This window comes from Urocampus carinirostris, chromosome 11 (genome assembly GCF_059441175.1).
Source record: "Urocampus carinirostris isolate Australia breed hairy pipefish chromosome 11, RoL_Ucar_1.0, whole genome shotgun sequence".
NCBI classification, from domain to species: Eukaryota; Metazoa; Chordata; class Actinopteri; order Syngnathiformes; family Syngnathidae; genus Urocampus; species Urocampus carinirostris.
In genome coordinates this window covers 25,598,171-25,624,424 of record NC_142359.1, presented here as the reverse complement: position 1 = coordinate 25,624,424, position 26,254 = coordinate 25,598,171, and the positions used below count along the sequence as shown (strand labels likewise).

The window sequence follows — 26,254 nt, the reverse complement described above, 5'->3', positions numbered from 1 at the left end:
AATAGGCAAGGAAGAAATAAGCAGTGTGAGAATAGTAATGTTTATTTGAAGGAATAAAGTATGTAAACTCTTTTCTGAAGGAACCAAAACAGAAACTTGAACACGAAAAAAAAGCATCAGATGTCTCTTTAAGATAGATATCCACACATCAATAGACGTTGGGAAACATGATCTGCAACGAGATTGGACATGGCACTCCAGGGTAAAACATGTAATAATGACCTCACAGAGAAAAAAAAGACTATCCAAGATTAATAGGCCGAAAAAAAAAATCAACATAAAAAAAGTAGGCTTAAGAACAATTAAAAAAATATCTACAATATAAAATGCAAAATTTGTACATATAACGTAATAAGTGCAAAACTATTTTAACCCTGAGGTTGCAGATCTTATACCCGGAAAAAATAAATATGTCACTGTCTACAAAACACCAACACTTGAAATGTCCGGTGAACATGCAGGGCATAGGTATGCTTAGTCCACTGGGGGCTTTTGGACACACTCGTGGTGAAACCATCGATCACAGATGTCACAGCAAATCTTAAAAAAAAAAAAAAATAGGTTTACTTGTTTCCGTGTATAGGCAGGTCCTTTTTTTGCACCCCATGTCATGTTTGACCTTGTTTGTTGGGTTGATTGATTTAATGACCACATAGACATGCTGGTATAATTTGACATCATTTGTCATTCCTACCACTCATCTGTTCAATTTCCACATTCATGTTATCAGTGTCCTGCTATTAATTCACATGACTGTATTTAGTGATGTTGACATATTTACCCATTGTAGGTCAGCAGACCTCTTAGACCCACAACTGTGACACACCTTGCTGAGATCATCTGTAAAGACAAAGAGTAAAGATCCATACAGAGTTTAACTTTGCCTCAAAAAACATACATTTTTATATTGTCGAGTGTCGTGTAGGAACTTTTCACCTGCCTGTAGTGTAGTAAAAACTACAGTAACAAATGTTATCCCTTTTATTAATTGATTAGGGAGACACACACACACATATATATGTATATATATATATATATATTATTAAATCTATGTCATTAAATAAAGTTACCCATAATACAAACAGCCTATCCTCTGATATACTTTATCAAGCTTTTCTTGGATGACCTGGAATGTTAATTGACAGTTTCCAGGTACATTTTGGGAAGTTCAGGTATATATGTGCAACAAAGCATTTTTCATGTAAGACTGTAGAGCTGTATGCTAAAGTTTTGCTTTTTGGAATATAAAGTGATGACTGATATAACAATAACAGGAAGTAGTCAACAAAGCACTCCAAAGGAGGGTCAAGAATGACTACAAAATAATGAAATGTCCACACCTTGGTCCAAACCTTTGCTGACACATAACACAACAAATAACAGTCAAGTCAAGTCACATTTATTTATGACGCCCTTAATCACAAAAATGTCTGAAAGGACTGCACAGGATTACAGTGACACAATGACCTGATCTTAAAACAACATGCGGGCAAGGAACAACTCAAAACCTCAGCGTGAGGAAAAAGAGAAACCTTGAGAAGGGACCTCACAAGTGGTAATCCCTCTTCCAGGATGACCGGGGTGCAATAGATTTAGCATTACAGTACACAAACATAGTAAACACTAGGTAACATGTTGAGAAGTTTTCCGGAAAGTGCACGACAGCAGCGAGTACATACATGAAAATACATAACATTGGAGAAAATACCAAGGCTATGGGTTGTGGGTCAAGAGTAAGAAAGCTAGCACACTGATTTAAACCATTCAGCATACAAAGTGACCTGGAATAATAGCTACAGTTTCATTTTTGGATATTGCAAAAAAGACACTCACCTGATTCTTGAAGTAGATAAGTTGCTATATCTAGTCTCAACTTGTTGACTTCACTTTTTGTGGTTTTGGTGGTGATATCTTCTCCTTTTAATACCTTCTCTGCAAACTAAAGAGTTTGATTAGTATTTTAGGAATTAAAAGTAAATACACAACCGATGAAAATAGCAAGATCCATGTTATTACATAACCAATTTGATATGGCGTATTTTTTTTCATGAGCATCTTGATGGTCAGAGGGCATCCTTATAAAATCCCAATTTAGGTACATGTCATGAACATCCTAAAGCACATGACAACAGGCCCACTGGTAAACATTTAATTTAAATACTGTTCATGACTTTGAGGTTGTCCTCATTGTGTAAATGACATACTTTGTACTCACTTTTAAGGCTAAGACACCACAAGATGTGCCATCCCTCTGGACTTTATGAGGAAGTTTGACGCTAGCCCAGCGTGACACATTACAGTTGTTTCTCCTCATAAATGCCCTTAGATATGAAAACAATTTTGGGTCATAAATATTGTTCAAAAATTTTTTTCACAGTAAACATAATCACTTTCTGTCCGATGCTATAGTGCCAATATTGTGCCAACTGTATGCCAGGAAATATCTCATGAACAAATGTACCTTGTTGCCTCCAGGGACCTCTTAATGTTCATTTCTGTTTCACCCATTGGATCCAAAAAAAGGACATTTCTTTCATGCGGGTAGATGACCTTTGTTAGTGAAAATGAAAAAAAAAACATTTGGTACAAGGCCACTGGAATTGGGATAACTGGAAATGTGTAATACTGTCAAAGTTTCAAATGCTTTTTTGGGATTATGTTTTTGGACCTCAGTAATGGCATTTCAAAAGGGAGATAAACGGTTTAGAATGGCACAAGTATATACAGCCACTGTATATGTTGATGGTATAATCTCACCATCAACATCCAATGATGGTTCATATTCGGAATTCCCACAACCAACAAATATTCCATGGGATCAATCTGAAATTTGGGGAAAATGGGTGTAAATCATTTACTTTAGATGAAGAACTGCATTCATGTGTACATACAAATCCACTTCATACCCTGAGACGGGGATTTTCCCGCTGCCAGATAGCAGTCATCGCATAACTGTCTATGACTGCAGCTTTGCTTGTGTTTAGGCAGTTGTATTCACGTACCAGCAGGGTCAGGTAGGCATTGATCACCTATGAAAGATTAAAAAATTGAGTTCTGCATGCACGAGATTTGAAGTTCCATTTGAAATGACACACTGCAACTCCGGCTCTGATTCAACAGGAACGAGTCATCCAATCATGTTTCAGTGCACTCAAAGTACAGTATTTTAATCTTCATTGATTAACATAAATTATCATTCAAATGAGTATACTCCGTAAGAGATTTAATGTACTGGACTGTCTCAGAAAATTAGAATATTGTGATAAAGTTCTTTATTTTCTGTAATGCAATTAAAAAAACAAAAATGTCATACATTCTGGATTCATTACACATCAACTGAACTATTTCAAGCCTTTTATTATTTGAATATTGCTGATTTTGGCTTACAGCTGAAAAAAACTCAAAAATCCTATCTCAAAATATTAGAATACTTCCTCAGACCAAGTAAAAAAATAATTTTATAACAGCAAAACTAAATCAAACATTTGAAAATGTCCATTGATGCACTCAGTACTTGGTTGGGAATCCTTTTGCACGGATTACTGCATCAATCCGGCGTGGCATGGAGGCAATCAGCCTGTGGCATTGCTGAGGTGTTATTGATGCCCAGGATGCTTCGATAGCGGCCTTCAGCTCATTTGCATTTGTAGGTCTGGTGTCTTTCATCTTCTTCTTAACTATACCCCACAAATTCTCAATGGGGTTCAGGTCAGGGGAATTAGCAGGCCAATCAAGGACAGTGATGCCATGGTCAGTGCACCAGTTACTGGTGGTTTTGGCACTGTGGGCAGGTGCCAGATCATGCTGGAAAATGAAATCCTCAACTCCATAGAGCTTTTCAGCAGATGGAAGCATGTAGTGCTCTAAAATCTCTTGGTACACAGTTGCATTTACTCTGGACTTGATGAAACACAGTGGACCAACACCAGCAGCTGACATGGCTCCCCAAACCATTGCTGACTGTGGGAACTTCACACTGGATTTCAAGCAACTTGGATTTTGCTCCTCTCCAGCCTTTCTCCAGACTCTAGCGCCTTGACTTCCAAATGAAATGCAAAACTTGCTTTCGTCTGAAAAGAGGACTTTGGACCACTCTGCAACTGTCCAGTGCTTCTTCTCCATAGCCCAAGTCAGACGCTTCTTCCGTTGTATTGAGTTCAGAAGTGGCTTGACCATGGGAATACGGCTATTGTAGCCCATTTCCCGGACACGTCTGTGAACTGTGGCTTTTGATACCTGGACTCCAGCTTCAGCCCACTGTCTTTGAAGCTCCCCCAAATTCTGGAAGCGGCTCTTCTTCACAATTTTGTTAAGGCTGCGGTCATCTCTCTTGGTTGTGCAGCGTTTCCGGCCACATTTTTCCCTTCCAACAGACTTTTTGTGGATATGCTTTGAAACTGCACTCTGTGAACAGCCTGCTCTTTGAGAATTTTCTTTTTGTGTCTTACCCTCCTGATGGAGGGTATCAATGATGGTCCTCTGGACAGCAGACGGATCAGCAGTCTTCCCCATGCTTGTGATTTAGTTTACTGAACCAAGCTGAGTGTTTTTAAGGCTCAGGAAACCCTCGCAAGGTGTTTCGAGTTAATTAGATAATTCAGGTGATTAGTTGAATAGCCTACTTGTATACTTTTTCATGATATTCTAATATTTTGAGATAGGATTTTTGAGTTTTTTTTCAGCTGTAAGCCAAAATCAGCAATATTCAAATAATAAAAGGCTTGAAATAGTTCAGTTGATGTGTAATGAATCCAGAATGTATGACATTTTTGTTTTTTTAATTGCATTACAGAAAATAAAGAACTTTATCACAATATTCTAATTTTCTGAGACAGTCCAGTATTTGCATCATACAGTTATGACAGGGACAGAACAATACCTCACTCTCGAGCTCCTTATTGGGACCAATATTGTGGATGTCCCAATAATATAAGTTGTATGGCCCAACCTTTGATAGTAGGACATGAGTTTGATTTCCTCCCCAGGCTTCATGTACGTCTGCCGAAATCATAAAATATAATCCATTTAGAATACTGTACTCTACTGTAATCATTCCCAGTAATTACTAGTGCCTCTATGAAAAGATATGAAACTTTGTCATTTCAACGCCAGTGAGTGTTAAGGGGGTTAAGTAAAAATAAAATCTGATTTGCTTCCCCTTAAAATTATATGAGTTTTGTAAATTGTTTCAACTAGGTTAACATTGCTTAAATCTCCTTACATAAATTTCATGGCCCTGTGACCTTCATAGCCAGAGATAGATGGGGGGGTACAGTTCTCGGCAGGCAAAACGCACCCCCCCTAAAACAGGTTCAGTTGCATCCAGCGAGCTGTGCTTTTCACTGTGAGGACATGGGCCCACCACGAGTAACCAGGGTAAATTTCATGGCCCTGTGACCTTCATAGCCAGAGATAGATGGGACGGGTACAGTTCTCGGCAGGCAAAACGCACCCCACTTAAAACAGGTTCAGTTGCATCCAGCGAGCTGTGCTTTTCACTGTGAGGACATGGGCCCACCACGAGTAATCAGGGTAAATTTCATGGCCCTGTGAACTTCATAGCCAGAGATAGATGGGGGGGGGGGGGGGGGGGGTACATTTCTCGGCAGCAGCCAAGCAGCCAGGATGGTCCCTCCCACCAGCATTGTTTACAGTGTTAGGTTGACGTCGGATCATTTGTACTAGAAAAAAATGACACCGTTGCTGTGACAATATTAGGCACACGATGATCTGTTTATTCAAGTCAAACACAAAATACAATTATCGACGTGTTACGTCTTCGTTTGAGAAATCATACACGTTCGTTTCCCGTTTATCTGTTGATGATTTGACACTTCGTTTCAGCATAATCAGCTTTATGGTAGCGTGCATAACAGTTTAAATACGAGCGATTTGAGTCAGAAAAGGCAAAATAAACACGTTACCTGCTCAAAAGTGGTTTATATACGGTGTGCATCTGGGATCTATTTTCGCCCTTACATACCCGAAAAGTGATGTAAAAGTGAGCTAAAACGAGGTAAAAGTGGTTGTAGCAACAGGAGTGACGTAGAGTGACGTGGAGGAGTGACGTGTGCAGTGACGTAGGAGTGACGTGGAGGAGTGACGTTTGCGCGCTCCCGCGACATGGGATACACTTCTCGGCGGGGATACCGTTGACTATGGCGGGAGAGGTTTCAAAGCTCTTGAAAGTCACACAAAGAGCAAAAAACACGTGAAAGAACTCCAGTCCTTATTGACGTCACAATCGGAAGCGGTAATAGAGAGACGTGATCCACCTCAACAACCTGTACCAGTTGCTGATAGAGTCGTGAATTTTGAGGTAGGTGGTAAACTTTTCGAATTTATTTGACAGTTTTCCCTTTTTTTTGAAAATATTATAACGTAATAAAAATGGCCATAAATATTTAACAATTACAATAATAGATTTTCATGTGTACATTACACCAACACTTTACTGTACGGCCTATAATTATTGTATTTTCATTCATCAAATATTCGGATGTGTTGCTATTAAAATAATAAAATATAACATTTAAAACATGATTTAGGAAATTTAAAAATATTATTAAGCCTCAAGCAAGGCTGCCTCAAGAAGAGCCATCAAAGCTGCACAGAAGCAGGCTAGAAAGACCCATTCCAAAGCAATGAAGTCTAGGAGGAAGTAGTGTTTGTGTCATGTGAATGGATTGTGCTCAAGAATGAACACTTGTATATTCCTGTAAATATGTTGAATGTTTTAATGAGTAGAAAATAGAAAACAATATTTGTGAGTTGTTTTGTCTATTTCTTTGTCATCTGAGTGCATTGAAAGTACTTAAAAACACGGAAAACCCATGAGCTCCGGGGGGGGGCTTCGCCCCACTTTTCCCCCCACCAGGGCACTGCCCTGGACCTAGCTGGGCGCCCGCGGCCCCCAGCTAATTTTCAGATAATTTCACTTTTGGTCAGATCACATCCCTGATATATATATAATATATATATATATATATATCTCATCTCTCATCTCATTAGCCGTACCGCTTATCCTCAGTAGGGTCGCGGGTGGGCTGGAGCCCATCCCAGCAATCATCGGGCAGTGGGCAGGGGACACCCTGAACTGGTTGCCAGCCAATCGCAGGGCACACAGGGACAGACAACTCATTCGCTCATTCACACCTAGGGACAATTTGGACCGGCCAATTCACCTGAAATGCATGTCTTTGGAATGTGGGAGGAAACCGGAGTGCCCGGAGGAAACCCACGCAAGCACGGGGAGAACATACAAACTCCGCACAGAAAGTCTGGAGCTGGATTTGAACCCACGACAGGTTCCCATGACATGAACTGTGCCGCACAAGCGCTAACCACTGCGCCGCCGTGCTGCCCTATATATATATATATATATATATATATATATATATATATATATATATATATATATATATATATATATATATATATATATATATATATATATATATATATATATATATATATATATATATATATATATATATATATATATATATATACTGGACTGTCTCAGAAAATTAGAATATTGTGATAAAGTTCTTTATTTTCTGTAATGCAATTAAAAAAACAAAAATGTCATACATTCTGGATTCATTACACATCAACTGAACTATTTCAAGCCTTTTATTATTTGAATATTGCTGATTTTGGCTTACAGCTGAAAAAAACTCAAAAATCCTATCTCAAAATATTAGAATACGTCCTCAGACCAAGTAAAAAAATAATTTTATAACAGCAAAACTAAATCAAACATTTGAAAATGTCCATTGATGCACTCAGTACTTGGTTGGGAATCCTTTTGCACGGATTACTGCATCAATCCGGCGTGGCATGGAGGCAATCAGCCTGTGGCATTGCTGAGGTGTTATTGATGCCCAGGATGCTTCGATAGCGGCCTTCAGCTCATTTGCATTTGTAGGTCTGGTGTCTTTCATCTTCTTCTTAACTATACCCCACAAATTCTCAATGGGGTTCAGGTCAGGGGAATGAGCAGGCCAATCAAGGACAGTGATGCCATGGTCAGTGCACCAGTTACTGGTGGTTTTGGCACTGTGGGCAGGTGCTCTAAAATCTCTTGGTACACAGTTGCATTTACTCTGGACTTGATGAAACACAGTGGACCAACACCAGCAGCTGACATGGCTCCCCAAACCATTGCTGACTGTGGGAACTTCACACTGGATTTCAAGCAACTTGGATTTTGCTCCTCACCAGCCTTTCTCCAGACTCTGGCGCCTTGACTTCCAAATGAAATGCAAAACTTGCTTTCGTCTGAAAAGAGGACTTTGGACCACTCTGCAACTGTCCTGTGCTTCTTCTCCATAGCCCAAGTCAGACGCTTCTTCCGTTGTCTTGAGTTCAGAAGTGGCTTGACCATGGGAATACGGCTACTGTAGCCCATTTCCCGGACACGTCTGTGAACTGTGGCTTTTGATACCTGGACTCCAGCTTCAGCCCACTGTCTTTGAAGCTCCCCCAAATTCTGGAAGCGGCTCTTCTTCACAATTTTGTTAAGGCTGCGGTCATCTCTCTTGGTTGTGCAGCGTTTCCGGCCACATTTTTCCCTTCCAACAGACTTTTTGTGGATATGCTTTGAAACTGCACTCTGTGAACAGCCTGCTCTTTGAGAATTTTCTTTTTGTGTCTTACCCTCCTGATGGAGGGTATCAATGATGGTCCTCTGGACAGCAGACGGATCAGCAGTCTTCCCCATGCTTGTGATTTAGTTTACTGAACCAAGCTGAGTGTTTTTAAGGCTCAGGAAACCCTCGCAAGGTGTTTCGAGTTAATTAGATGATTCAGGTGATTAGTTGAATAGCCTACTTGTGTACTTTTTCATGATATTCTAAAATTTTGAGATAGGATTTTTGAGTTTTTTTTCAGCTGTAAGCCAAATTCAGCAATATTCAAATAATAAAAGGCTTGAAATAGTTCAGTTGATGTGTAATGAATCCAGAATGTATGACATTTTTGTTTTTTTAATTGCATTACAGAAAATAAAGAACTTTATCACAATATTCTAATTTTCTGAGACAGTCCAGTATATATATATATATATATATATATATAATTATATATAGTTAGCTTTTGTAGGGTTAGTATGTAAACATTAGGTGGAATCCGACTAGCAGCTAGCAAAGACTTTGGTGACAGACTGAATGTCACACACCAACAACAGGTTTACGAATCAAAATGGTTGAAGGTTAGCTCTGTAGTGTTAGTATGCAAACACTAGCTGGTATGCAGGTAGCAGTTTAAAAAGATTTGAGAAAAAACAAGGGAATGTAACACACTAAAAACAAGTTTATAAATCAAAACAGTAGTAAGTTAGATCTGTAGTGTTAGCGTGTTAACATTAGCCAAAACCAGGCTAGGAGCTGACAAAAAGGTGTCAGCAAACACACGAACCTTTGAGAAAAGTTCTCCCATTTTGATCTCTATCTACTTCCTTTTTGTGCGTATAAAATAATGCAGAAACTCTGCCCGCAAGTGAAACCTAGCTTAGAACAGCTCGCCTCACTTTGACGTCATCATAACATCGCTCCTTCTGAAGCCATTTATCTTTTGATGAAAACAAAAAACCCACTTTACCTCTATTTTAGCATTTAAAAATGGGTTTTTAGAAATTGGGTCACTGAGATAAAAATAATGAATGCCTCTCAACTTCTTGCGCCTTAACTCTGAAAAGACCGAAATGTTAGTTTTTGGTCCATCTAAATGCTGTGACTTGTTCTAAAAACTGCTCTGAACATTGAAATATGTAATATCACCCAGAGTGACTCAGTCAAAAATTTAGGTGTCACATTTGACCGCAATCTGTCGTTTCAAACACACGTTAGGAATATTACTAGAACAGCTTTTTTTCCATGTTCGCAACGTAGCTTAAATTCGCCCTATGCTGTCTCAGTCGGATGCAGAGATCATAATTCATGCGTTTGTTACCTCCCGTCTCGATTAATGTAATGTACTACTCTCCGGTGTCCTAAAGTCCAACATCAAGAGCCTTCAGCTGGTACAAAATGCTGCAGCGAGGCTTTTAACTAAGACAAGAAAGTTTGATAACATTACATGCGTTTTAACTAACCTGCATTGGCTCCCGGTTAGCTTAAGATAGGATTTTAAGGTTCTCTTGGTATAATACAAAATCATGCATGGACTTGCTCCCTCTTATCTTTCAGATTTAATTTCCCCCTATGTTCCGGTTCGGAGCCTTCGCTCTGAAAATGCTGGTCTACTTGTGATCCCAAGAGCCAAGAAGAGATCCGCAGGTTCGAGAGCATTCCCCATTCGGGCCCCGGTGCTGTGAAATGCTCTTCCCCCTGAGATCCGATCCCATCTGTTTTTTTGCACTATGATGACTGCACCAAATGCAATATTGCACAACCCTTACGATAACAACGGTATTACGATAACACTGTATGTAACATCCCACATGCCGACATTTCTCGTGTAAATACCATGTAAATTATAACTATAGCCTTATCCCCCTTGTTTTATAACCTTATCTTCTCTGTTCCTTTATCTTCTTGGCTCATACCTTACTGTGAATGTGTAAAACTGGAGTGTCATGCCCAATTTCGTTGTCACAATATGTTAACCCATTTTGTAACAATGACAATAAAGGTATATTCTATCTTCTTCTATCTATCTTCAACCTCAGTGGAAATGTTTAAATCTAAGCTTAAAACACACTTCTATGCTATAGCATATGAATAACCTATATGTTATGTTGACAATACCTGTGTATTATTTCTCCTCATGTAGGTTTTGGATCAGGGGGTGGTGTCATAATGGTCTGTGGTTCGCAGTAGTCTGTGGTCTGTGCAGCCCTTTGAGTCTCTTTGTGTTTAAGGGCGTCACAAATAATCATGACTTGACTTGACAATATTAAGATCTGATCAGGCCACCTCCATAATCACTCAAGACAGGAAAATGTCAAGTCAAGGAATCGACTGTTATTATGGGAGTGCAATTATAGGAGATATTATCGGAGTTTTGGACGGAATTGGAAAAAAATACGATACAGACTTCTGGTTTGATAGACGACCGATATTTAGGTTGATATTGGACTATTATCAATCTTGGTTTAGGCAATCCTTTATGATTACTCAGGAACAGAAACTGGAATCGACTGCTTGCTTGTGAGCGTAACTATGGGAGGCAAAACCGAAATTGATCTGATACAACTTTCTGCACTGATACTTGACTCATACACATTGTTTCCCAGGGCCCTCACCACCCTAGACAAGTGTGCAATACTGTGAAAATATATATCTTGCGACTTACAGTATTTGGGTTTTTTTTTGTTGCCGCCAAATGTTATTGCACTACTGTTACCATGCACTATTCTTTCAAGGCACCGTTATTATACTCAGGCCAATCTCGAAGCACAACCTTTTAATTATGTTTGTCTATTTATCGTAACAAACGTATTTTTCTGTTTAAAGTCTTTACTACATATTTACCCTGGAATGCTTTGTCTAATCTTGTTCCACACCATGATTCACCTCGTTGATATCAATGACAATAGAGAAAATTAAATACTGTTAGAGCTATGAGTGTTTTTGTTGTTGTACTATCCACATGTGGAAATGCTTCTCGTGTCATCTGCCTTTCATTTTTTGTTCAGTTCGAGCTACCTGGTGTACCAATATATTCTGCATCTACATTCCTTTATGTTTGGTTCAGTCGGACCCAGTTAGTGTTACAGCTTTTTATCTCATTGTCTGCCGGCACTCTCATTGTTCTGGCCATGTTTGGGAATATTTTTGCCGTTCGCCCTTATGTTTTGTTCCATAAAAGTAGCTGATATTTCAACATCATTTCCCTTTAATATTTTGTGTTACTAAGAGTTAAGCTCGTGTTTCAACATTATGTTTCATATTCTTCTTTATATTTCTATCCACATCTGTGTGCGAATAGGAACATCTACCGACTGATTTGTGTCCTCTAAATGAGTGTTTCTTAACGGGTGCGTCAGGACTCAAGAGCGGCTTACAGACCAATTTTCAGTGTCAAAAATGATTCATAGAAAAAAAACGATGTTCTATTACGCTACTTAACATTGAGTGGTGTTAAAGCCCTGCTCGATCTCTTCCTTCCCTTCAGTCAATCGAGGCCATTCTGATTGTGTCCTAGAGAGCCTGCATGTTGGTTTTATTTCCTTCCTCTATTGGGAGGTACAATAAATGGTTTCAAATTGGTATATTTCTAACTTTTTACCTGTATGGTTGTATTATCTTCATAATCAAATAAAAATATTTGGGGTATTGGCTATTTGAAATCAGTTTTAGGGGGTTGCTTCTCTGCGATGTTGGCTTTTCTGCAATAGTAAGGGAACTTATAGCTTGATTAGAGTTTGAATGTGCCTTTGTTTGTTTGTTATCCTTAAAAAATGGCTGAACGAAGCGAAAGATTATATCCAGGTGCTGTTTAGATTCTTGCAACAAATATATCCATTTGGGGCCCGCAAACGATTATTCAAGATGTGTTTTGCCTTAGTGCTCGGAACTACGGGGCAGAGCTTTCCTCCCAATGTTTCTTCTTTCGGTGAGGCGTTGTACTTTTTTTGTGACAAAGTTTAATTTTCCTCCGTGCTCGTTACGCTCACACGCTATCACTTCATTTAAATATTGTTTTCTGTCTAAACCAATCAGATTATTTTGTATTCATGTGACCTCACTTCTAGCCAATAAGATGTGTTCTCCTATGCCTGTACTTTCCAATAAATGAGTTCCAATGAGCCCAACTTGGTAATCCATTTGGAAGCAACCTAAGTTCCGACTCAGAGTGTGCTCTTTTCTCCATCCTAATACAGTAATAATAGAGTTTTAACCTCGACAGCAAATATATACGGTAAGTTACGTTTTATTTTTGCTTGTAATTTGTCCTTTTTTTCTGAATGTGAATATAATCAACTAGCTCTGCTTTTAAATGCACAATCCTTTCATCTGATAAATTTGAGAAGCAATTTATTTTCCCCTGCGACTGGCTGGCAACCAGTTCAGGAAGTCTCTTGCCAACTGCCCAAAGATAACTGGGACGGGCTCCGGCACCCCCGTGACCCTACTGAGGATAAGCGATGTAGATAATGGATGAATGAATGAATGAATGATTTGGGTGGAATTCTGGGTCAGTTGAGAACCACTAGTCTAGATCATAATATTGAAAGAACACAAGCAGTCTGAATTTAACTGACGTGACAAGCAAGCATAGAATAGACGATGTCTTCAACAGAGAGGTCAAGTTAACTTGCTCTGCAATGGTTTTAAATGATTTTGAATTAACAAATATACATATAAACAGGTAACTAGGAACACCAAGCATTGTGTGTCCTTTAATTTTTAATTCAAAAGAATCGGCAACATGGAAACCTTAATTTAAAAAGTGCGACTTGATGTTGTTTGTACGAAGGACAGAAGAGAGGAGACATCAACTTTTTTTTAATTGTTTGAAATTAGTTTTTGAATTTTAAATATATGTTATTCAAATTAAATTGTGTAAAACACGTGGTGAACAATTTTCTTCTTCAAATATTGCACTTGAAATAACCTTAAAAGAGAATTAATAGATGCGGGACGTCACTACCAGACGTTACACGCCATTTTCCCCCAATTTTTTTTTTTTTTTTGTGTCTGATTTAAAACTCAAATGACTCGACTTTAAAGTATTTTTCTCGAATAAAAAAGTGGATATTAGGAAAGTGTCAAATCAAGTCCGAATTTACTTTAGATTTTGTTTGGTTTGTTTCCCTCTTCAGTTATTGTTGTGTCCTACTCATATGTACAGCGACCTTGGTGTTAAAGGTGCTTCGAAATTCATTGGATCATTATTATATTTATGCTTATGGTTATTATTATTTGTGTTTTTGTTATTATTATTATTATCTCATCTCATCTCATTAGCCGTACCGCTTATACCCATTAGGGTCGTGGGGGGGGGTGGAGCCCATCCCAGCCATCTCCAGGCAGTGGGCAGGGGACACCCTGAACTGGTTGCCAGCCATTCGCAGGGCATATTATTATTATTATTGTTGTTGTTGTTTACGTTAAAAGATAAAATCACTAAATATCATAGTAAGATGAGGGTGGGATGAATTTGCAGGAAACACACACGAGAAAAAAAGTCGCGTCTTTTTCGTCCTAAGGGACGAAAATATATTTATTTCCTATGTGTTCGTCGAGCGGTGCATTTAAGTGTCTTCGTTAATCAGAACTTCCGTGGGCCGTCGTGGAACGTCGCACACTTTCAGGGAATTTTACATTTCTGCATACAATTAAAGATTTACATATTTGTAAAGAGTTTCGAGTTGCTAAATTCTCTGCATGATGATTTCCACCCAGGTACAAATTCAATTCACCAGATTTATTCTGATTCTATACTTGATTCGTATGATTGTCGTTCCAAAATAAGAATCAAAGAATAAACTCTCAAATAAAATAGAAATTCGACAACAATAAACTGTATATCACAGCATCTACAGTTATCATATTATTTAAAAGGAAAATACAGCTTTAAAAAGCAAATCACGAGTTACTCTGCCACAATCTCTTGGATTAAAGTGATGATTGCAGCCTTCAATTTTCAAATGTTCCACCCCACCTATGTTAATTTTATTTTACATGAATTTATTTATTTTGGTTTTGTTACGTGTACCATAAACTTATAAACTCTCAATCCATGATTCCGACATATGGTGCTATTTCTCCCGACTATTTCCTTCTCTAGCGACTTATGCTTTAACTCACTTTTGTTATTTTTAGATTGGTTCTTCACTGTCGCTCGCTTTCCACAACTGCCAGCTGCATCCAAATGGAGGACAACGGCGCTGCTAATCCTGCGCAGCCCCAACCGGGCATCTTCTCGATGTCCACTCAACATCTCAGCCAGTTGCCGCGCCGGGGAGCCGTCAACTTGGACTTCAGCGATCTGTCCTACACTATCCAGAAGAGGACCTGCTGCATCAAGACAGGTTAAGTCATGCCTAGCAACAGAACCCAGATTACCTATTTCTCGGAAAAATGTTCCAATATCACTCCGGGAAAAAAATATAGATTTAATTGGCACTCACATATAAGAAGTCAATCTCAGTTTCCACTCCAGAGTAATTCAAGAGTTGACCTGATCCAATATTGAATTGAATTTTTTGTTTATTGTCATTGATATCAACGTTGTGAAACCTTATATGCAAAAAAAAATTAGCCATGGCACTCCAGGGTAAACATGTAAGAAAGACTTTAAAGAGAAAAAAGATTAAAGACTATCAGGAGAGAGGCATAAATCATTTCAAAATCTTGCAGCGTAACAGTAGTAGTTCAATAATAAGTTTTGCACGCTTGTGTAGGGCGGTGATAAGAGAACAACATTATTATCAGCCCAACATATCTGTGTATTAGCTCCAATAGTTCGAAGTTTTGGTCAGATGTGATTGAAGAGGTGGCCTTATCTGATATTGAGATTGATCCAATATCGGCTCAGAAATTTGTATCAAACCAGTCCAGTTCTTGCTTCTGAGTGATTTTTAAGATCGTCTGCTCCAACCCAGAAATCTGGATCGTATTCCAAAACTCTGATTCTGGCTCCAAAAATTACTCTTCAATGCAAGCAGTTAATACCCGTATCCTTTCCGGAGTAATTATAGAGATGGCCTGATCCAATACTGACAACAGTCCGACATTGCCCCAAAAACCTGTATCGTTTCCTTTTCGGATTGCAAATCAATTTGAGGGGAGCAGGACTGAGGTTAGATCCGATCATCCAAACCTGAATCTGGACTCCAAATCTAGAATTCAAAAATGTGTAGTGAAGATATTAGATTGGTTGATATCGGCCCAGGCTGCAATATCGGTATCATACTGGAAAATGGATAAACCCCATTTTTTTTTCTATTTCTCTGGATCAGGTTCAAAAACTCTGTTGAAGAATCTGTCTGGCCAATTCAACAGCAAAGAGCTCGTCGCCATCACGGGACCTTCCGGAGCCGGCAAATCCTCCATGATGGACGTCCTGGCGGGGTACAGGTATAAATGCCGGGCTGGGACGCACGTCCTCCAAATGGGTTTTTCTGCAATGGTCTGAATCTTTCGCAGGAAGAAGGGCGTGACGGGTACAATCCTGGTCAACGGTCATCCCAGAGACTTGAAAAAATTCCGAAAGATGTCCTGCTACATCATGCAAAGCAATGTGCTCTGGCCGCGCCTATCCACCAAGCAGGCCATGATGGTATGTTTATAAAAACTAAAAAAGTATCAAAAAGAATGGAAGAAGTGCTGAAAATAAACAAAAATGACTCAAAAACAGTTTTGAAAAATGGTGAAAAGTAAGCAAAAAGTACAAAAATTTATGGAATAATTGTGAAATAAAGTACTAGGTTTAGTCACGTGCTGTTAATAACAGGTCGAGTCTGGTTTAAAACTCAATCAATCTTAAAATAGGCACTTTGTAGTGGGGTTTTACATAATTCACCCACGGAACCATTGTTTAGTTAGCGAGTTCCTAGGGGAACTCTTAATTCGGCCGGCTCCAGCCACTCTCGTGTTTGTTTTTGTTATTGGAAGTTTAAATGTCATTAAAGCAGCTTTCGTTGGCACCTTTGTTTGACACTCCGCCTACGACTCCCGTCTCTGCTCGCTACATTGGTGACCCCAACATTAGTCTCGTGGAAGTTTCCGAGGCCGTGCATAATACTGAGCATACCGACATGGCATACGCGCCCGTTCTCAAGCTCCCCGAGTTCTGGGAGTCATCGGCGTTAACATGGTTCGCACAAGCAGAGGCTGAATTCGCCCTGCACGGAATCACTGATGATGACTCTCGCTATTACCACGTGGTGTCTGCTCTGGGGAGCTCAACTGCAGCCAGAGCGGTGAGCTTCATCACATCCCCTCCTGAACTGGATAAATATAAGGGACTGAAGGCATATCTCCTCAGAATCTCTGAACTGTTGCGTTCTGAGCGTGCTCGACGCCTCCTTGCTATTCAGGGCTTAGGAGACAGTAAGCCATCGGATCACATGGAAATGATGTTAAACTTGCTTGGCACCGAAGAGCCAAATTTTCTTTTCACTGAACTTTTTCTGCGTCACATGCCGCCGCATGTCCAGACGGCGCTTGCGAATATACGACTGACATCAGGCACATAGCTGGGAAGTCCAACGTGGTTGCGGATTGCCTGTCCAGAGCAACCATCAGCGCTGTACAATTGGGGCTTGATTATTCCAGTATGAGTGTGGACCAGGCTTCTGATAACGGCGTCCAAACGCTCAAGAGATCAGACTCTGGTTTGCGGCTGGAGGAGGTTGCGGTCGGAGACTCAGGGGCCAAGCTTTGTTGTGACCTCTCCATTGGTTGGCCTAGGCCGCTTGTCCCTGCTGGCTGGCGTCGGGCTGTTTTTGAGGCAATTCACGGCCTGTCTCATCCTGGCAGGAAAGCATCCATTAAGCTAGTGGCCCAGAAGTTTGTGTGGAAAGGGATGAGAAAGGACGTCCGGGACTGGGTCGACTCATGTGTGGCATGTCAACGCGCCAAAGTGCACCGTCACGTCAAGGCCCCATTGGTACCATTCGCCATCCCCGAACGGAAGTTTGACCACGTTAACATTGACCTGGTGGGCCCACTGCCCCCTTCACACGGTTTCACTTACCTCCTGACGATGGTGGACAGGACGACCCGTTCGCCTGAAGCAGTTCCGCTGACTTCCACCTCAGCTGTCGATGTGGCCCGGGCGTTCATCGGCACATGGGTCGCCCGTTTTGGACACCCTGCAGATCTCTCATCTGACAGGGGCGCACAGTTCACCTCCGAGGTGTGGAACACGGTTGCCGAGAGCCTGGGAGTCAAACTTCACCGCACCACTGCCTACCACCCCCAGGCTAACGGGTTGTGCGAGCGGTTCCACCGCTCGATGAAAGCGGCCCTGCGCGCCAGCCTGACCGATGGGGACTGGGTCGATAAGCTACCCTGGGTCATGCTGGGACTAAGGACCGCTCCCAAAGAGGACCTTCAGTGCTCTTCAGCTGAGTTGGTTTACGGTCAAGTGCTGCGGGTGCCAGGTGATTTCATCCCAGACCCAACGACACCCAGGGTTGCATCCAGGGAGAAGTCCATCTTGCAGGGCACTGCGGGAGCGTTTGTGCCTATCCCCACATCGTGACACGGCAGGCCAGTTTCACGGATTCCCTCCAACCTGCGCTCGGCTGGTTTTGTTTTCATTCGCCACGATGCCGACCGCGGACCATTGCGCCCTCCTTATGATGGACCGTTTAAGGTCCTGCAGCATGGTGACAAGACCATGGTCGTGGACATTGGTGGTAGGCCAGAGACTGTCTCCGTGGACAGGGTTAAGCCTGCCCACATGGATATGTCCAAGCCATTGCAACTGGCCCAAGCCCCACGGCGCGGCCGTCCTCCTGCGACACGACCCTCCGGCCCCGTGGGTACCCACTCTGACCCTCCGCCCCCAGCACCTGTGGGCTCTCCAACTGAGTCCACAAGCTCTCACCGCCCCGCTGTTCCAGCTCCTTGTACCAACCAGGCACAGAGACTTTGACTATGGGTGAATTCTGGGGGGGCTTGTGTAGTGGGGTTTTACATAATTCACCCACGGAACCATTGTTTAGTTAGCGAGTTCCTAGGGGAACTCTTAATTCGGCCGGCTCCAGCCACTCTCGTGTTTGTTTTTGTTATTGCAAGTTTAAATGTCATTAAAGCAGCTTTCGTTGGCACCTTTGTTTGACACTCCGCTTACGACTCCCGTCTCTGCTCGCTACAACTTTTTGTTTAAAACGAATCACTTATGAACAAAATGAATAAAAGGAATCATTTTAAGTTTGAAATGGGCACTTCCGGTTTAAAACTTGCACTTTTCATTCAACGCAGTTCACTTCCTGATTGTAATGGTCACTTCCATTCTCAAGATCAGGCCTTCGCGGTTCAAAATGAGTCTCTTCCAGTTGAAATTGGGTCACCTGTGGTTTAAAAAGGTCCCTTTAGGTCTCAAAAACAAGCACTTGCAAGTCAGTTTCAGTCTAAAATAAGCTTACTTCAGGGATGTGATTTTTCCGCTTATTCGCGGAATTCCGCTTTTTTTATCTCCAAAAATAAAATTTTAAAATTTCAGATTTTTTAATTGGTAAAAAAACCGATTTCGTCTCGACAGCATTCCATTTTAGTGTTTCCGTAACTGAAATGAAACGTACTTGCGATTGGTTGAAGTCTCCGTGTTGACCAATAAACGCGCTTGTTATAAAGGCGTAGGAGTATGCCATTGTTCATTTCTCACACGTTTTTGCCGAGTGTTTAAAGAAAGATGTCCGAGATCGAACGCAAAGATGCTCCGCGAGTTAAAGAAATTGCTAAGATGGTAAAAAACAAGTTTCGATCGGACTGGTTAGAGAAGGAATTATCTACAAATGTTGGTGACCCCGACGTGATCCAATGTAGCGAGCAGAGACGGGAGTCGTAGGCGGAGTGTCAAACAAAGGTGCCAACGAAAGCTGCTTTAATGACATTTAAACTGGCAATAACAAAACAAACACGAGAGTGGCTAGAACCGGCCGAATTAAGAGTCCCCCTAGGAACTCGCTAACTAAACAATGGTTCCGTGGGTGAATTATGTACAACCCACTACAGTACTTTCATTTATAGATAACATCTTCTGCTATAACAAAGACATTTGTGGTATGTTCTAATATGAGTTACTTTTCATTTGGTCGTGATACAATTATTTGTTCATGAAATTTGAACTCTTCAACATGATTTATGTGTTAACTTAGTAATCACATGAGTTAGATATGATGATATTCTCAGTGATAGTTTTTAAAAGCAAAGGCAGTCCAATGTTTTTTAATGTGACTGATTTTGAGTTGACTTCAACTGTAATTTTATATGGGATAGTTCAAAATACATTGAAAATTTATGCTGTTGTTTTGTCTATTTCTTTGTCATCTGAGTGCATTGAAAGTTCTTAAAAACACGGAAAACCCATGTGCTCCGGGGCGGGGGGCTTCGCCCGACTTGTCCCCCCACCAGGGCACTGCCCTGGACCTAGCTGGGTGCCCGCGGCCCCCAGACCCCCGCCTAATTTTCAGATAATTTCACTTCGGTCAAATCACATCCCTGTTACTTACTGCCACTTAAATGAATAAACATTGAATCCCCTGTTTTCTGTATATTAGGTGGCCGCCAATCTGAAACTCAACGAGCCCATGAACGTCAAGGAGAAAATCGTAAGTCCTTCCACGTCAAGTTTCGCTTTTGGGATTGTTTTGCTGATTACGATTCCTGGTTGGTCGCAGGTAAATGAACTTCTGACTTCTTTGGGTCTGATCGACTGCGCTGAAACCCGAACTGAAAATTTGTCGGGGAGCCAGTCCAAAAGGTTGTCCATTGCTCAGGAGCTGGTCAACAGTCCACCGGTCATGTTCTTTGATGAAACCATCAGGTGTGATGTTCCATGATGACGTCTTCAATTATGAATTCTCTCAAATTACAAAACCATCTTTTAAATGTCAATCGTTTTTGTCCTGTTTTTATTTTGTAATGTTGGAGAAAAAGTTTTCATTCATTCAAAGTTTCCAAATGTACCCCAAATTTTCATGTTTAATAGTTTTATTGACTGGATATACTTTTTATACGCTGGTTTTCAGTTTTATACACGTGCTTTTAGTTTCATTGACTAATATTCCGTTTTATAGACTGGCTTTCAGTTTTGTTGCCCGGACTTCAGTTAAATGAAACTTAAGGTCAATAAAACTGAATGCAAGTCATTGAGACTGAGTCAATAAAACTGAAAGTCAGCTTTAAATAAGGAAAACCAATCAATAACACTGATATCTAGTCCATGAAACTGAAATCTGGTCTATGAAACAGAGATCCAACCTCTTAAATTGAAAGCGAGATAGTAATACTTAAAGTTGTTCAAACTGAAAGTGGGTCCGTAAAACTGAAAGTCAATCAAAAAAACTGAAAGCCAGTCTATGAAACTGAAAGCCAGTAAAAATGTACCGCACTCGAAATGTCAATTTGGACTCCAATCTGGACTTAGAAGGTCCTGCTTCTCCTTTTAAAAGGAAGACCATCCCGAAAACTAGTCTACAATCAGTTTGATTTTCCGCATTTGTGTCTCAGTGGGTTGGACGGTGCAACGTCCATGCAGGTCATCTCTCTCCTCAAGCGTCTCGCTAACCGGGGACGGACCATCATCTGCACCATCACCCACCTAGATTGGGACCTCTTTCAAATGTTCGACAAGGTAATAGATTTTGGGTTGAATTCGCTCTTTAAATCAATCATTTATCTTAAGCGATGAGTTTCATATTTCTATCAAGACCAACACAGTCAAAAAAAACTCTGCGTTTTGTAATCTGAGGTGTCGAGCGTTTGTGCTTCACATGGGGTACCGATCTATGGTCACGTTTGACTTAAAAGAACGTCTTTTTTAACTTTCCCAGATTAAAGTGCAATTGCAACTCCACTACACTAGGGGGCAGTGGCATGCTCAGTGGCAGAGTGTTTTGTTTACATTAAAACTCCACGCAGTGCATTCATCACAGAGCATAATCCTTGAGTATGAAGTGTAGACATGAGAATTGAGAAGATTAAGGTTAAGAGTTAAAGTCAAGGGTTAGTTTGGTGGATTAGGAATTAGTTAGGGTTAGGGATTTGAGTGAAGGGTGTTAGGGTTAGGAGTTATGGGGTGAAGGTTAGACAATTAAGGTTAGGAGGTCGAGGTTTGGGTTTGGGCTACTAGGTTAGGGATAGGTGTTAGGGTTAGGGCTGGAGGATAAGAGTTATGAGTTTAGGGGGTATATGTTAGGGGTTAGTCATTAGATCAGTGGGTTAGGGTTAGAGCAGGGGTCGGGAACCTTTTTGACTCAAAGAGCCATAAAAGCAAAAAATATTAAATTTATTTTGGGAAAGAGCCACACCATATATTATGAGACAAATTTACTAAATTGCTAAACCGGCGCCCCAGACAAAAGCTTAGTCTTCAGCACATTTACTTTTGATGATTTGATTAAAATTATGAAAAGAGAATAATGCCAGAGCCCCTGTCCCAAAATCAACAAACATACCACTTTAAAATTGTCTCTTTCTTGCAATTACTCAAGATCGGTTAAACTCCTTTTGACCCTTTTTTTTCATACATATTGGTTTCAAAACCAGATGCAAAAAAACGTCACAACATTCTGCAAATAGGAAGCCTGATGAGCTCACTTTTGGCGCAGATGGCGTAGGGCGAGAGATGGGAGGGAGTGCTTGCGCTTTTTGCATGGCTCCACCCATCCCTCCCACTCACCCAATCAAAAAACTAAGTTCTCTTCCGGTGTTTTGGCGTATTTACAGTGTGTTCTGTGGATTCATCATAAGGTATCTGAACACAGATTATATAGTGAACTTTTATATAAAGGATTCTTTAGCGTTGTACAGCCAAAACGAGTTTTTTTCCCCCCTTTTTTGTGTGACACCTTGACTGTAAATTGTAGTGAAAAATGTGCCCTATATACTGCGAAGTAACGCCGTAAGACTTATCTCTGGATTGGCTTTGCGTGTACCTGAATAGGACGGACAACTCAAGTTTCGAATAGGATGGAGAAATTTTGCATGCAATCAAATTTGTCTCTGAGCCATAGATATTCATAGAAAGAGCCATATATGGCTCGCGAGCCATAGGTTCTCGACCCCTGGGTTAGAGAGTTTGGGGGTTAGTGGAGTGGATTTAGGGGTCAGGGTTATTGGGTTAGTGGTAAGGGTTGGAATTATGGGGTAAGTAGTTACGTCTGTAAATTAGGTGGGCCAATGGGGTAAGGGTTGTGTGTTGTCGTGTAATACACTTCCCATCCAGCGGTGTTGCTATATACGAATGTGCAGCCTTGTACTTGTGCTTAAGATCTACCGAAGAAGAAGTTAAGTAAACACTCCATGAATGTACCGTACGTGCCTGTCTCTGAATCCTGCTACAACTCTACTACATACACAACATATTGGCGTCGAGGATGACTTGTGTCGGAATCTCACAACCCCCTGCTTTGCTTGAAACCCCGGGTGAGCCTACGATGTTGTACACCACGTGGATTCATCTCATCTCATCTCATCAGCCGTACCGCTTATCCTCATTAGGGTCGCGGGGGGGGGGCTGGAGCCCATCCCAGCCATCTTCGGGCAGTGGGCAGGGGACACCCTGAACTGGTTGCCAGCTAATCGCAGGGCACACGTGGATTCAGATTTTCGAAAATTACCTGCTAGCATTGACTGCAAACGACATGCCGGACATACGGAAACGCGCACTACTACTGCACTGTTTAGTCACAGAAGGACAGAGAATTTTTCTTTCCCTTCCCGAAACTGGCACTTCTTACAAATCCGCCTGTGATGCACTAAAAACTTTCTTTGTACCGAGGATGAATGTCCCTGGTACAACTCTACTACATACACAACAGGTTGGAACTAGGAGTTAGAGGTTCAAGTCAGGGTGGTAGGATTAGGAGATATTAGGGGGTTAGGGGTTAGCAGTTGGGTTAGTGAGTCTAGGGGTTAGGGTTAACAGGGTTAGGGGTTGGTGCTAAGGGGTAATGGTTTGGGTTAGGAGTTATGGGTTTAAGCGTAGGGGCCTAGTTCTTAAATTAGTTGGCTATGGCAAGTCGGTTAGGAGGGTGGGGTGATGGTTACTGTGTTAGATTAAGGGGGTCGAGATGGGAGGGTCGGGTTAATAGTTATAGTCTTGAGGGGATAACAAAAGACCATTTCTTTCAATAAGGCACAACGTGTAGTGTTCCTCCTGACAATCATGCAGATATGTTTCGAAATTTTCCACGCACCGTGGATCTCGAGAAATTATTTATCGAAGTTGACTTTTGACCTGTGCTATGACGTCACCGGATGACAACAGGGAATCAAAACAATGGCCATTCTCGTTAAAAACAGACGGCGATCTAAGTAATGCATAAGACTTATATCCGCTTGGAATAATTGGAATTTTGCTTACCGTGTCGCTGCGGGACTGTTTTGTCCGAGTTACTGAGGTTGGGGGAGGGAAGCAGCTGCGTTACCTGTGCTTTGTTTAAATCTTGGCACCTTACAAGCTGAAGTTGCTCTCTTCTCCCCATCAGTTGTACATCCTGAGTCAAGGCCAATGCATCTACCAGGGGGGGGTGCAACACCTGATCCCTCACCTGAAACAACTCAACCATGTTTGCCCTCGGTACCACACCCCGGTCAATTTTAGTGAGTGTTGCGAGAACCCGTCCGCTTTCTCTGTGTGTTATTACCTTGTTTTCCCCCTTCAGTCATCAAGGTAGCGATTGGGACGCTCGAGGACATGCACGTCTTGATCGAGGCGGCACAAGGGAGTCAATCTTGTGAGGACAGCAAGAGAAACTTGGGGGGAGAGAAGGCTCACTCCTCCGACAGCGAATCTGAATGACATCCCAAAGACTTGGAACAGTTCGAGATTTCAAATGTCAGAAAAAAACATGTATTTTTTTAAGTTCATAATTTATATTTGAATAACTTGAATTTAGACGCTACTGACAATAAGCAGTGCAGATATTGGATGATGGGGCAGCACGGCGGTGCAGTGGTTAGCGCGTGTCCGCCACAGTTCTGAGGTCATGAGGTTCGTTGCATGTTCTCCCCATGCTTGCGTGGGTTTCCTCTCACATTCCAAAAACATGGATGTTAGGTTAATTGTCCGGTCCAAATTGTCACTAATTGATGGATGGATGGATGGATAGTGGATGGATCGATGGATGGAAAAAATAAATACAAAAATTTGTATAAAATAGATGAGATCATAAAAAAATAATAAATTATAACAAACTATATTGTATCATATTATGAGAAATAAAAAAATAACTAATTAAAAAAATAAAATGAAATCAGTTAAAAAATATAAAAAACAGTAAATTACAAAAAATATACATCATAACAATGATAAAAATAATAAAAATAGAGAATAAAATAACGTTTTTTGTTATTGAAATTGAAAAAAGTTGTAAAAAATACACATTACATACATTTAAAGAAAGGAGAAATAGAAGATTGAAACAAATGAATAAAAACATAAAATTTAAAGACAAGGAAAAAACTGAAAATAAAAAACATTTTTAGAAATCAAGAATTTTACAGGTACACAGTATGAATATCTCATCTCATTAGCCGTACTGCTTATCCTCATTAGGGTCGCGGGGGGGCTGGAGCCCATCCCAGCCATCTCCGGGCAGTGGGCAGGGGACACCCTCAACTGGTTGCCAGCCAATCGCAGGGCACACAGGGACAGACAACTCATTCGCTCATTCACACCTAGGGACAATTTGGACGGGCCAATTCACCTGAAATGCATGTTTTTGGAACGTGGGAGGAAACCGGAGTGCCCGGAGGAAACCCACGCAAGCACAGGGAGAACATACAAACTCCGCACAGGAAGTCAGGAGCTGGATTTGAACCCACGACAGGTTCCCATGACATGAACTGTGCCGCACAAGCGCTAACCACTGCGCCGCCGTGCTGCCCCGAGCTGGGAATTATCATATAAAAATATCAAAAATCTACTTTGAAAAATCCAGCGAGCAGGGAGTTAAAATCATCAAAATTTCAAGAGTCTTCAGAACCGGTAATACAAATCTATTTCTGGGGAGTCTAGGCAATGTCATGGCCAGCATGGTCGCCATGGCGACCGGTTGGTCCCGCCCCCTGGGCACCGGCTGCAGTAAATCAGCTCATTTGCGTGTGTGCTACTTAAGGTTGGGTTGTGGGTATTGCGGGTGTTGGCTCATTACACATTTTCTGTTCTGTTATGCCCTGTCCTGTTTAGTTTGAGTGGGAGGAATCCCGTACTTGCCCGTTCTGGGTGTAAGATGGTTTTTGTTCTGTTTTGTTCCGGAGTTTTGCACGACTTTTATTTTGTTATAGAAAGTTATGATCGTCTTCGCATATGAGTTCTCCCTTTCTACCTCTGTTCTGGTCCGGTCTTCGTAACTGGCAAGGCTTCATCAGACCGAATTAAAATAACCTATTTCGGGGGATTCCAGAGAGAAGGGAAATACACTAATCTATTTTTCGGGATTCCTCAGACCTGAAAAATTGACACAATCTATTTTCGGGGAGTCCAAGAAGCTGAGAATTACAATAACCTATTTTTAGGGACGCAGTGAGCAGGAAATTACAATAATTAACGAGAGAAGCTAAAAGCATTCATCAACACATCTTTGCCTGAGAGAGAAATAAACAGAGGACAAATTTGACTT

The 26,254-nt window shown here is 41.1% G+C and overlaps 3 protein-coding genes across 3 annotated transcripts in view; 1 reads left to right on the top strand and 2 right to left on the bottom strand.

Moving 5' to 3' along the window:
* Positions 1-26,254, bottom strand: part of LOC148356913 (ATP-binding cassette sub-family G member 1-like) — a 162,937-nt gene that overhangs the window by 112,789 nt on the left and 23,894 nt on the right. The gene's annotated exons all lie outside the window — the stretch shown is intronic.
* Positions 27-6,131, bottom strand: LOC148356916 (uncharacterized). The gene is made up of 9 exons (XM_088347001.1): positions 5,925-6,131; positions 4,880-4,998; positions 2,907-3,029; positions 2,758-2,823; positions 2,462-2,550; positions 2,216-2,321; positions 1,834-1,939; positions 782-840; positions 27-540 (listed from the first exon to the last, which is right to left on the bottom strand). Exons 3-9 carry the CDS (start codon positions 2,943-2,945, stop codon positions 475-477), a joined length of 531 nt encoding a protein of 176 aa, XP_088203127.1. The 5' UTR covers positions 2,946-3,029; positions 4,880-4,998; positions 5,925-6,131; the 3' UTR covers positions 27-474.
* LOC148356915 (ATP-binding cassette sub-family G member 1-like) lies at positions 6,080-26,254 on the top strand. Its single transcript, XM_088347000.1, has 9 exons — positions 6,080-6,319; positions 14,775-14,983; positions 15,914-16,031; positions 16,101-16,233; positions 20,186-20,236; positions 20,306-20,451; positions 21,138-21,261; positions 24,119-24,233; positions 24,296-26,254. The coding sequence occupies exons 2-9, from the start codon at positions 14,824-14,826 to the stop codon at positions 24,430-24,432; spliced, it is 984 nt and encodes a 327-aa protein (XP_088203126.1). The 5' UTR covers positions 6,080-6,319; positions 14,775-14,823; the 3' UTR covers positions 24,433-26,254.